Raw genomic sequence first — 13,438 nt, 5'->3', positions numbered from 1 at the left:
GTCCATACGTGCATGACTCAGCAGATATTTTTCATGCTGTGTCATGGTCTACGACGGCGTGCAGTAAATCACGGGAAGCCTTATGTCGCTTTTCCTATTATTTCTAAGTCATCTACATCTTAAACAAAAAAGTGGTCAGCTCAAATCAAATGTAGTTCATATTTTGAAGGCCCGCGAGAGAGAATAAAGCTCTCTCCCCCCTCCCCTCAGGAAAGAGCCTATGCTGAAGCCAAAGAATAGCAGGAGATCGCGCCTTTTCTAAACGCAAAGGTCATAAAGATATAAAAATAGCCAAATACAGGGGCGGTCCAGGACTTCAAAATGGGGGTGGATAATGGCCGGATAGACGGCTAATAACTGATCGTGGTTCTTGGTAGGTCACTACATAGATTTTACAATACTTTCACGCTGAATTAGATTTGTCGCGTCAGCAAAGTAAAAGTCAAGGAAAATGGACAGTACCTCCCATCCCTCAGACATTTGTTTTCTTTGAACAAAGTGACTTTTCATTTATTTTTTTTACTGCAAATGGGGGGGGGGGGGGTGCAAGAAAATTTAGCCAAAAATTGTCGTTTTTGCCAAACGCAGTCACTCCCATGTAAGGAAACTAATATATTTCTTATTTGGAAAAACTGCATGATATTTGTCATACCGCAGGTGCTTTGTAAACTTTATGACTTGTAATCAGAAGAGAAAAACAGTGACTGTGACCATCTTTGGTCAATGGAGAAAGTTTTGGAAAAGAATCTATGATTTCTTGGTACCAGACCCCCAAAACGACAACGTTTTCTTCATATGGATATCCACCCAATCCACCGCCCCTGAAATAAGCATACCAGACGGGACGCAAAAAATCCACAAAGCAAACTTCTGTAAAAAGCAAAAATGCCATTGCAATGTGTTCTCAATACTAATCATGGAATTTATCGTCTACAGCAGTTGTTTTATGAAATTGGCGTTTCATTGCTATATATAGAGGGGTTTCTTGGTTGACCGTGCATAAGCCAAGGCGAGGGGGGGTTGATATAAAGGAAGCTCAAGCTGATAAATAGAAGTTGGCCGCGCCAACTATTGTACCAATTCTTAGCCCACCAGCCTCTCAGAGCCGATGAGACACGTTGGTTAAAATTACGTAATATAACGTAATGATTTGAGAACCCTTATTCAATTCCCCTATGGTCATTTGTGGAGGGGGGTTATTGGAATGGGAGCGCTTATCGCGGAGGGGGCGTTTATTCTATTTCATAATAATGTAATAATAATAATCAGTTTATTACCATTGATCGTAGTCTCCAGGACTAACTTACATGGGTGGTCGATAGCTATTGGAAGCTATACATATTTATACGTTACGAGATTGCCAAGTTGTTCTGTCCTAGGGACAGGACACTCCTAGTAGCATCTGAGAGATGGTCAAGCCAACAGGAGCACAAAAACCCGACGACTGGGGATACTTGGGATGGTATTACAGCACGCAGTAACGCGGCGCTCATCCAGCCCGTGTAAGCTACAGTCCTCAAGGGCGACATCATAGGAGAGCTCGGGACAGATAATATGTAGAACAGATTTCTGAATACATTCTACAAGCTGGCACACATAATCTGGCAAGTTAACCGGAGACGCATATCCGAGAATGTGCCACACAAGACTACAATAAATAAAAATGCCATCTTCTGAATCTATTGAGAACGAAACTTTAATAATCGCACAATAGTTTGAAGGAGAAAAAAGACGACGGAAAGAAATTTGCACTCATATGGATATAGAAGTTGTAACCCAGGAGAAGGCCTGTCTTTGATATATATCCGCTGATTGTCTTGAGACAACAATATTAGATCAGAACCATGCCCACGTAACAACAACCTTGGCAAAACGATTATACTAAAAAGTTTAAAAGCTTATCAAACAATCTATATTTAGTAATCTTCCATAATGGTTTCAATAAAACAATCCAATAAAACTTGTTTGATAAATTCTTCTTGAAACATGTCATTGCTCAACATTTTACCTAGATATTAAATAAATAAATTATAGACCTCTTCGAAGGATAGAAGTCTTCAAATATCACAATTCGTTTTTAACCTGTGGACCTATTTCAGTATTATACACTACAATATCTCCTATCGGTGTACAGACATACCAATTAACTCTACGCCTAGTTCAAATATTGATAGGTTGGAAAAAATGCTTGGTTTACTGTCAAATTTAATACTGTGAATCCCTAGATAATCTGACAATCCATCCAGCAACGAATCGTTAAAAAGGAGAAAATCTTTTGAATTGAAAATTGTGTTTTTACTCATCATCATAGTTTGAACGGGGCTTTTATCTAACTAATGATGTTAGAAAGCTCTGGAGTTGATCAGACATCGTGTGCTTTTTTTTCATATAAAAATCTTGGGACGTCTCTAATTTTACAGTAAGAGGGTTCAGACGCGCCGAAATTACTTCTAGCAAAGAAAATTTGAATGAACGTTTGTTTCTCTTACCTAATACATCTATAAATTCTTCTATATAATATTTTTTTACTTTGAGTATTTTACTATTCATCGCATGTGAGTAAGACTATTATGACTCTTTTTTTCTTCGAGTTCCACTTCTGTTATCCATCGAGCCGATCAATATCTCAAATCGGGGTTTCAGACCCCTTCCCCCCTGTTAGGGCCCGGTCTTGTAAGATCGGGAGCTTTCAGCGGGCCGTCACGTGCGTTATCAACCTTTGTCCATCGTGGGGATGGACAACGCACTCATTTTCTCGTGGACGTGACAATGGCCGGAAAGGATGCGACGTCCAACAATAAGCGGCGAGTCGCTTACGAGAGACTAGCTTCTGCTCAACAACACTTCCATTTTCCTCCTTGTTTCTCTAAGCCTCATACGAGTGACTCTAGCCTTTTGCCCTTGCCTTTGCCCTTTCCTCTGTCGGCATTTGCGTTGACGTACTCGTGGTCGTCCGGTGGTTCTAATAACAAACGCTGCTCCTCTGCCCGCTCGACAGGCTTGTCGTTCACGTCTATGCCGCTCTCAGCGCTGCCATGGTTGTCATGGTGATTATTTCGCTTTGTAGCCTCGTCATACGAGGGAGGGACGCTAGGCAGGGGTGAATTTGCGATCTCGTCGTCGGACGCCTCGTGGACGTCGGGCGGCAATGACGGCAACGGAGAATTGTACCTGCAAAACGCACAAAGGAAATCAATTAAACTGTTTGAATATTGCCTTACAGGAAGGCTCCCCGGATTTTAAGGCTCCTCGTATCCGGATGGGGTGTGTGAAATGGCGAAAAATGACAGAGGGTGCGGGGAAACGAAATAGTAACCTCCCTTGGGGGGAGTGCCGGTCGGGCTCCTTGGACCCTCATACGGATGTCTAACATTTAAAGGAGGGTATGGGGGCGTATTAGTTACCTAGAGGAGGGCTCCCCCAGGGGGGAGGTGTTGGGCTCCTCGTATCCGTCCACCCCTTCTGTCCTCTTTCTCTGCAGTCTCTCATCGCATGGAGTCAAGTAGTAGTCTGTTGCTCCAGTTTTGTCATCTGCTAGAAGCTGGAGGTAAGGATTGTCCTGCAAAACCAACCACAGTTTTTAGTAAGAGCTAACCCAACAATCGTTTTCAGTAGGGAGTTTGAGCAAGGGCGACAGCAACGACAAAAAAAACATATATAATTTAAAACAATAACGTGAAAATGCCTGGTATATTTCAGCCTCTGTCCACAAACGTGAAAACACCAAGTTTCACGGTCTAGCGAGGACGAGGACGTGTGCACTGAAAACCCAACTATCTGTGTTCACTAAGGTAGAAAAAAGATTGTAGTCTGATTATATTTCTGTTTCTTTTGAATCTTTGTAGTAACTAGTTAAGAATTGAGTGTTTAGCGTGTAGGTACTCTTTTCGGGCGCGTCTTCGAAGCCCATGTGTCCCTGGTAAAACTCCATTCTAAGAGATATACGACGGCAAGATTTTGCAATCATCCTTGTTGTGACCTTCTCGGTTATTTCAATTTTAATGTTCAAAGGAGAGATTCCCCGCATTTGCCTCAGGTTTGAACGGCAATCTGGTATTTATCAAGTGCAAACCTTTTTATTCCTTTTTACATTGGGCGCTTTGGCACCACTAAAAAAGTAAGCTTAGCAACGTTAGCTGCCTTAGCAACGTAAGTTACCTTCGCAACAATAGCCGGCTTAGCAACGTTAACTACCTTAGCAACGTTCCTCTCCAAGACGTTACCAAGTCTCTCAACAAGCGTGCCAAAGTGAGGCCTCTGATCTGGCAGCTGCATCCAGCAGTCGCGCATGATCGTGTAGATTTCTAGAGGGCAGTTCTGCGGCTGCGCCATCCGCTGACCCTCACTAAGGTAGTCCAGGAGCTGCTCGGTCGGGAGGCCTGGGTACGGCGTGCCGCCAAGTGTCATGATCTCCCAAAGCAGAATGCCGAATGACCAGCTAGAATGAGAAATGGGACCTGGTTAGTACGACCGCTTGGTGGTGAAGGATAGTTGAGTTAACATTAAGAAACCTGGTTAGTACGACCATCTGGTGGTGAAGGATATTTAAGTTTACATTAATTGACCTGGTAAGTATGACCGCCTGGTGGTGAAATATAGTTGAGTTAATTCTAAATGACCTGGTTAGTACGACCGCCTGGTGGTGAAGGATAGTTGAATTAACATTGACCTGGTAAGTTCGGCCGCAAGTAGAGTGTGAAACACAGGGGTAAAATTGGGTAAAACGGTTGCGTGATTGATGAAAAAACAAAAGGGGTTATGATTTCTGGACAAGAGACAGAAACAAGAGAGCTTTTTGCATCCTTCTTACACATCAGTCTTCTCCGTGTAGACGCGATCAAAGAGAGATTCTGGTGCCATCCACTTGACGGGCAGCAGACCGCTTGTCGTTTTAACATACAGGTCATCCTGGTAGATGTCACGCGCCAAACCAAAGTCGGACACTTTCATGACATAGTCCGGTCCTACTAGCACATTACGGGCCGCCAAGTCACGGTGTACGCACTAATGGGGAAAGCAAAGAACATATCGGGATTTGCACCGGGATTGCTGTTACGTTATGAAAGTATGAATCGAATTTGTTTAAGCAGAGGTGAGAGGCTCCGTATGCTGATGCGCTAACACTGAGCCACATGTGATTCCACCTGTGAGGAGAGGGGGGGGAGAAGGATTAACACAGGAGGATTTAATGGCGGTGGTAATGGAGATGATGGCTCATAGTGCGGATGACTGGATTGTTTATGGAAATTACACACCTTTTTCCTGGCTAAAAACTCCATTCCCTTGGAGATCTGATAGGAGGCCATCGATGTGTCCACAAGCGTATACTCAGCTTCTGGATCGGGGTTAGTTTTGGTCCAAGTCGGCTCAAAGACCTCGCGTCTTGCTCGAAGAAAACTTAGCAAGTTGCCGTAGGGTGCAAACTCTATGATGACCATGAGTCTTCTGCCTCGCGTGCATGCGCCGAGCACATTCACGATGTTCTTGTGTTCGCCCACATGGATAAGGATCTTGAGCTCTGAGGCCAGGTCTTTGTAGTCACTTTCGCTTGCTCCTTCTAAATTAAAAAGGAATATTTTTGTTAGCGTCATCCACTTTAGAGTATCAAGACGCTCAAAGATTTGTCAAATTCAAATACTAAGATAGTTGAACAGTAACATAGAGATAATAGCATAGTGTTTTTTGGCTCCTGCATTTTGACTATTTTATTTATATTTTACATTTCCAGTGTTCATAATATTTGCTTGTAAAAGCGGAGCACCTTCTTGAGACAGTTTCTATTCACTTACCCTTAAGGCATTTTACAGCAACAGTGGTCTTCGTGCTTCTCATGCTGTTATACTCTGCCCCTTTCTTCCTGAATGATCTCCTAAACTTGTCCCTCATCTTAACAGCTTCCGGCGCTTTGTCTCTGGGTTTGAATGCAGACATCCCAATAGCTTCAGCACGAAGCACCTGGCCAAATGCGCCTTGGCCGAGGGATTTTCCAAGAACGAGTCTTTCTTCTGGGAACTCAAAGTCGTGGTCATAAGGAAGGTCGTTGCATTGCTCCAAAAGGCTTCGGTCTGGATCCAGCTATAAGAGCAAACCAAGTCTCACCTATATACATTTTGAAGTGTATGACTAATAATACAGTTAACTCTTCCGTAATGAAATGGTCTATGTCTGTCTTGCAGAACTAACCTGTTCTGTCTGTCCTGTTCTCTCACCTTATAGTCTGACTGCCCTGTCCTCAGGAAGTAGATCTCGCGGTACTCTTTAATCTCTTGCTTGTGTCTCCAGTACATGATCCCAAAGATTATCAAAATAAAAAATACAAATGCCACACAGCCTATTACGATTCCTGTGACCTCACCCGTGGTAAGAAGCGGCGTAGCCTGGCTAGAGACTGGTAAATCTAGAAAATCAAAACGCTGTTTAAATTTCTACGTTTTACTTATTTGATATTACAATTTGCAGTTTCAGTTTCATTTGTCATGTCCTTTGCCCTTCTGGGTGGACTGCATCTTCTGGTAGAGTATCGCTGACTTCTCGTCAGCCAGCAAATTGTGCCACCCAACGCCCCCACCCCCTTCCCCCGGACAAAGTCCAAAAACAAAACAATTTTCTATCATAACTATAGCATAAAAGTTTTGTATTAGTGTTTCTTCCAATGATGCAAATCTGCTACATTCATACCTATTTTCAAAGCAAACACTAAGGAGTCTGTTTTATAGTTGGTTGCATTACATGTGTAGTTAGCAATATCGTCTTTTGACATCTTGTCAATCACAAGTAGGGCACTTCCTTGGCCTGTGCTAAGGACCTTGGTACCAGCTTTACCAGGTCGCATCCACATTACTTTGGGTACAGGGTTGCCGCTCGCATGGCAGCTTTGATTGAAGTGTTCTTCAGGGCGCACAAGAACTGTTTTGCTTTTCGGTGACACTATCTTTGCTTTCTCTGAAAGTGTAATACAATGACATTTTATACCAATTGCTATTCAGGGATCCGTTTAACCTATACATAAATTACCTAGAACATTCAGGAATCCTGTTACATTACCTGGAACATTTAGGAATCTTGTTACATTACCTAGAACATTCAGGAATCCTGTTACATTACCTAGAACATTCAGGGATCCTGTTACATTACCTGGAACATTCAGGAATCTTGTTACATTACTTAGAACATTCAGGAATCCTGTTACATTACCCAGAACATTCAGGAATCCTGTTGCATTACCTGGAACATTCAGGAATCTTGTTACATTACCTAGAACATTCAGGAATCCTGTTACATTACCTAGAACATTCAGGAATCCTGTTACATTACCTAGAACATTCAGGAATCCTGTTACATTACCTGGAACATTCAGGAATCTTGTTACATTACCTAGAACATTTAGGAATCCTGTTACATTACCTAGAACATTCAGGAATCCTGTTACATTACCTAGAACATTCAGGAATCCTGTCACATTACCCAGAACATTACATTCCCTAGAACATTCAGGAATCCTGTTACATTACCTAGAACATGCAGGAATCCTGTAACATTACCTAGAACATTAAGGGATCCTGTTACATTACCTAGAACATTCAGGAATCCTGTTACATTACCTAGAACATTCAGGAATCCTGTTACATTACCTAGAACATGCAGGAATCCTGTAGCATTACCTAGAACATTAAGGGATCCTGTTACATTACCTAGAACATTCAGGAATCCTGTTACATTACCTAGAACATTCAGGGATCCTGTTGCAAAATCAGTGTCAAGCTTGTTGGTAGCAACACACTTGTAGGTGCCGGAATAGCCTCTGTTGTTAGGTTCACAGATGATGAGAGGACTCCCCATGCTGTCCTGATAGAAGAAGAACCCAGCTTGGCTTCTCGAACACCCAGTCTCCCGTACAAGGTTTAAGATGTTTGTGATCTCACCCCAGCCTTGTGGGGTTCCCTTGAACCATGTGATCTTTGGTGTTGGGTGCCCAGTTGCTGTGCAGAACAGTTTGACCTCAGACACTCTCTCCCGCTTCACTGTCTGATTCAGAAGGCCGGAGACTTTTGGAGGAGCTAGAGCTGTATTTCGAGGGGGAGAGATTGATGTACACTTACACACAGTTACACAAAGATTGTGTTTTTCACATCATTGTTAGTAGGGATGACTCTCTACTAACTGGTGCTATCTGATGTTGAAAAATCTTGTCACGTGATCACGACTGTGCACAAACCAAGTGTTCAGTACAAGAAAGCATGTGGGTACAACATTTTCTCTTGTACTACACTCTACTTGTGCAATTACACAACCACAGGACAGGGCCAAAAAAAAAAAAAAGATTTTGGCCTTTGAAGTTTGCTGCGTTTCCTAAACAATCCTACTAAATTTGATAACATGTGAGGGACACATTAACAACTAAGGGAAAACACTTAGCCTTACCTTTGACATTGATGTTAACTGAATCATTAATAAACCTCTTAGGCTTAAGTCCCACAGCATCACACACATACATCCCTGAATCATTCACTGTGACATTAATAATAGTCAGTTTGAGGTTATAGAACTCATCATCTAAGTTTGTTTTTGTTATGTTGACTCTCGGATCAGCCCTTGAGGACAGAACTTGTTTGCCTCGCAAAAACTGTACGCCATTGGAGTTTACCAACTGCTTGAAAGCAATGCAGTGTATTTCTAGTATATCATGCTCATCAACAGTCGTAGGGCGGTAGAGTGGAAACTTAATTTTCACATAGTCGGTGTCATCTGAGGAAAAACGAAATCAATATTTGATTACAAGAGGAAACATTATTGCTTGAACATGCCACAGCGATGCCTAAATCACATTTTAAGATGAGTGAAACATGACAGAGAGAGAAACAAACAGCTTAGCTTTTGATAAATTCCAGTATCTGCTCGGGCAGATTTTTTTTAGGCACACAGTAGGGTTTTACCTTCTAACGACATAAGATCTTAAAGCGTAAATTTTGAAACCAGTCATCTGTTTGCTAAAATTTTTTCTTTTTTTTCCAACCCTGCCAGTTTTTGCAAGTCAACGACTACACGTACAGTAGGCTAGATTTAAATGTGAAACCATAACCCAGCCTTTAAGTAACCAGCACTTTTGCTTATACACCTATTTAAAAAAATGCAGCGCAAATTCAGTTTACATGGCAATTGGCAAATGGTAGTTCCACAACCAAACGGTATTACCATAATTCAGTTTACATGGCAATTGGCAAATGGTAGTTCCACAACCAAACGGTATTACCATAATATCTCAGCGGAATGCAATCATGGATCAATCATGCAATAATCAATTAAAGGCTATTAATGTATAGCTCTGACATAACTAGATTTCATTTATAAGCACCTTTTGGTTTTGTCACCTTTTGAATTGTCATTTGCACTGACATTTTTTCAAGTAGGTGTATTTTATGGTTTGATTTTTTCGGTTCACTACAGTGACATGGCTATGCCTTTTACATTGCTTAACAATTGTGCTCAAGTTTTAAAACATGAAACTCAAAGCACACACCTTTTCTTGGCAAAACGTTCTAAAAACCCCACAAAACTGCTGGCTATCTATGCATTATGAATCCCCCCCCCCCCAAAAAAAAAATCTGGCTACCCATACATTCTGAAAACCTTATTTAAATGCTGGCTACCCAAAAATGATGAAAAAACCTGAAAAATACGCAATTCTAAAAAGAGAAAGAAGACACAATTTCTTACAATGGCCATTGGTTCCTTGTATTACGGGCTAATTTTCAAAACACAAACAAAGTGAGACCGAAATGCACATACAGAGATTTCAGCTTTTTAGATAGTTTTTCCTTGAGCATCCTTGCACTGTGTGTGGGCTCAGGGACGAAAAGCACAAATTTCAATGACACTTTACCAAAAGTCGCATCGATTAAAAAAAGTTGCATTTGTTATTTTGCTCACTATTACTCACTAAGTACTTAAAGAAATTTTCCACCTTATTGTAAGTGAAATGGGCTTATTTGAATTTCATGTTCGCCTACCCAAGAAATGTAGCTCATGTGCTCTGTCATCCAACACAAAAGTATTCACTTTTGTGACACTATCAAATCTTTCTACTCACCTGAATGTCTGTACTGGACTGTCCAATTGCTAGCTCCAACCTTGTTCTTAGCAATACACCTGAAGTAAGTGGGGTCTGAGTTGGCCGGAATATACAAAATGCTTTTTTCTGTTGGTACCCCAATGCTAGGTGTTATAGTGTACCCTGTAACATTCATCCAAAGGATCTCAAAAGGAGGCTGATCAGGAAACAAAGGGTTAATTTTTTGGAACTCCCATTGAAATGAGGCTTTAGGGTTGGCATGCAAGACTGTACATTCCACTTGAGTACTGAGTTTCTTCACTTCAAGGAATACATCACGCTCTTTGGAAAGAACTGGTTTTGCTAAAATAAAAGATCAAAATCATAGCATAAGTGCACTGTTTTGTTCATGTGTTAGGGTGGGGAGCTGGTTGCATATAGTAGATGAACAGATAAAGCTAAAAGTTCCATTGTGAGGCTTTATAAATAGTGAATAAGATGCATTTTGATCTTCCGAAATGTTACTACTGTTAATACTTACTAAACCTTACTATGCGAATTTTTATAGTTTAAGCTAAAAATCAATCAAAAAATTTCAAGTTCAAGATTAGTATTTTCTATCAAATCTTGTGTATACTGTATGTGTGTATATCAAGGCCGAGATCCCCTGTTTTGGCTAAACTCGTGATCGCGATTAAGCCATGCACTATAAAAGTAATTAACAATGTATGACACCTTCTGTCTCCATTTACTTCCGTAGTAGTGAGAACAACCTTTATAGGTTCTATGTTTAGTGTTGATTGCACTGTACCTTCAATATTAATGAAGATGGTGGCTTCATCCTGACCCTCTGAGTTCATGGCAACACATCTGTAAGCACCATGGTCTGCAGGATATTTCGTGTTCTTAATGGTCAAAAAACTTTTCATTTCCCTATCTTTTGGTACCTGCACTGACATAATGTACCTCCAGTTTTCACATTTATTTAGGGCAGTGACTTTACAATTTGGTACAGTGATTTCTTTGCCATCAATGAACCACTTGAATGACTTGATGTAAGGATAACCCCTTGCTAAGCAGTCAATTTGTACAGTTGCTCCCTCACTCCTCGTCACATTCGCAGACTTAGAAATGATGTTTGGTTTTTCTGGAGCTAAAAGTGACAATAGAGAATAAAACAATTATGATTGCAATATATATTTACAAACACTCTAAAGAAAAAGGAACATTTGAAATATTTGAGATATTTAAAATGCAAAACAGACACTAATAATTACAGTAAGGACTGTATCTGTTAAAGCCTTTTTTTTATTTAAATGTATTTTTTGTTTCTCTCATTTTATATTTACTATTTTTAAATACAGAAAACAAAGAATCTAAAAGGGATGCCCTTAGTGGCAATCATTGGTTTTCACTAGGATGTAAGCACCTCCAGTTGAATGCAAGTGCAAGAAAAAAAAAACAATTGCAATATTGTATTTGCCATTGTACTGGTATTCCATTCAAAGATTCCAATGAATCAAGAATTATATGTATAGTTTTGTTGTGCTAGTGCCCAAGTACTGAGACCCAGCCCTATCCAACCTTATAAGTGCATTATCTGCTAAGTTAGAGCTTGTTTGTAATTATAAAACATAACCTCTACTCACCATAGATAATCACTGATGCAAGTTTAAAGTTTTGTTTTCCATTGCTTGCTATCATCAAACACTTATACATTGCATCACCAGCTAACTGAGTATCTTTGATCATTAAAATTAACTTATGTTGATTGGTATTGACATCTTTTGTAGAGACAGTCTGACTAAGAGGAATTTCAATATCACTACCATCCTCTTGCTTTAACCATTTCAGAGTGGTTTGAGTTGCAGAAATGCATGTTAGATTTACATGTTGACCAATAGTGAGTACCACAGCTTGATCGGGAACTATTTTCACATCTGGAGTCACATCAGGCCTACCATATAAGTTGACTTCGACATTTTGAATTACAAATCCTGAAGCATTTGTGGCGCGGCACTGATATGCACCAAAATCGTTCACGCCAAAATAAATAATTGAATAGATGTCTCCAACTTTAATAAGCTTTTTGGGTTCTGTGTATTTTTCCTTTGAAGGAAATGTTGGGTTCTTTCTAAAGAACAGGGATGTGGTGGCGTTTTTGTCATTTGTTCTACAATCCATCTCATAGTTGGCACCAAATGCCACAGTTGCAAAAGGTAGGGGTGTAACAAGGAACTTGAATTCAGAAGAAGAAACTGGGGATTAAAAAATGCATGCAGTCAGTGTTTCATTCTCTACATGTAAACAAAATAAATTACACCTCACACATACACTAAGCATTTTGTAAAGTTATGGCTGGAAATTTTTCAGATTTACAGGAAAGAACTGTAATTAATGAATTCCTCTCACACTTGAGCATCAAGTTCTTTTTAGGGACCAGGAAAAGGACACAAAGCTAGATAGAAAATATTCAGAGAAGTAGACCGTTGGGATTGGTAAAATAACAATTCATTAGATAATAAATGCTTTCGGTTGATTAACGCTGCTTTTGTGTCAGAATAAAAAGAAGTTCATAGGGACTATTCAACTGATACACAAGCGAACTGACAATCAGTAAAACAAACAAAATCTAACCCAGGTAGACTTGATTTGTTTACTGATACAAGTTTGAAGGTTGTTTTGTTTTATGATGCATCAAGTCAAGTACTCCAGTTCGTTCCCATATATGCACGCGTTAACTTAAATATAAATATAACAATGTACTTACTTATTTTAACAGAAAGTAAACATCTAGACGTAATTTACTATAATCTCGATTGAAGTATTGATTCACCTAACACAATATCAAGTGAATCTGTTGAAAAGATGTCACAAGAAATTTGGGTTGAATTCGGACAAGAAATTTGGGTTGAATTCGAATGTTACACAGCGGAGTTCAAAATAGACATGTTTATAACTCCCCCGAAAGATGTAACATAAACGTACAGTTTGTTACAACCTGACGATTGATTCAATCAACCAATAAATGGAGCATTATACAAATACAATTGTTATGTTACATACCTTGGGTTGAAATGACAAACAGAGCAATAACAACAGTGAAGGCATGCCAAGTCCAGCGCCCTCCGAGAAAGCCAAGCCTCGACATTTCACAATAACAATATTAAAATAAGTGCAGAGAAAGAATGCTTACAGTAAAATAAAATCAGTCCTACGTGATCCTTGTTGGTTAGTCATTCAGAGAGATCGACCGGTAAAAAGGGCGGTCAACAGATGGAAAATGCGAAAAATGTCGCCACAGTTCGGAAGTCGAAAACGACTCATTCACTTTCGGCAAAAGAACGCGCACTCCTTCGCTGAGGGAGACTGGGTATGTGTAACACAGGA

General features: G+C 40.2%; 1 protein-coding gene across 2 annotated transcripts; it reads right to left on the bottom strand.

Annotated features, from left to right (window-relative positions):
• Nucleotides 1-1,253: 1,253 nt before the first annotated feature.
• Nucleotides 1,254-13,412, bottom strand: LOC5516497 (fibroblast growth factor receptor 4). Of its 2 annotated transcripts, none has more exons than XM_032386265.2 (14): nt 13,115-13,412; nt 11,698-12,306; nt 10,860-11,201; nt 10,088-10,411; nt 8,422-8,745; nt 7,722-8,063; nt 6,679-6,942; nt 6,210-6,397; nt 5,790-6,075; nt 5,256-5,557; nt 4,811-5,004; nt 4,195-4,438; nt 3,405-3,559; nt 1,254-3,171 (listed from the first exon to the last, which is right to left on the bottom strand). In XM_032386265.2, exons 1-14 carry the CDS (start codon nt 13,197-13,199, stop codon nt 2,874-2,876), a joined length of 3,957 nt encoding a protein of 1,318 aa, XP_032242156.1. In that variant the 5' UTR covers nt 13,200-13,412; the 3' UTR covers nt 1,254-2,873. The 2 variants fall into 2 exon arrangements, with proteins under 2 accessions (XP_032242156.1, XP_048589456.1); XM_048733499.1 differs by having other exon boundaries at nt 6,730-6,942.
• Between the last annotated feature and the right edge of the window lie 26 nt (nt 13,413-13,438).

Source organism: Nematostella vectensis, chromosome 10 (assembly GCF_932526225.1).
Source record: "Nematostella vectensis chromosome 10, jaNemVect1.1, whole genome shotgun sequence".
In the NCBI taxonomy this organism is placed as follows: Eukaryota; Metazoa; Cnidaria; class Anthozoa; order Actiniaria; family Edwardsiidae; genus Nematostella; species Nematostella vectensis.
Note: the sequence above shows the minus strand (reverse complement) of the source record. Positions and strands in the feature narration are given on the sequence as shown.

What these genes read in the sequence shown, in the direction of transcription:
- LOC5516497 (XM_032386265.2), bottom strand. Translation starts at nt 13,199, where the DNA reads ATGTCGAGGCTTGGCTTTCTCGGAGGGCGCTGGACTTGGCATGCCTTC. An exon ending in CAGGGCAGTCAGACTATAAG is followed by an intron (nt 6,076 to 6,209) that starts GTGAGAGAACAG and finishes TTGCTCTTATAG; the next exon opens with CTGGATCCAGACCGAAGCCT. An exon ending in TGCTGTAAAATGCCTTAAGG is followed by an intron (nt 5,558 to 5,789) that starts GTAAGTGAATAG and finishes TTTTTAATTTAG; the next exon opens with AAGGAGCAAGCGAAAGTGAC.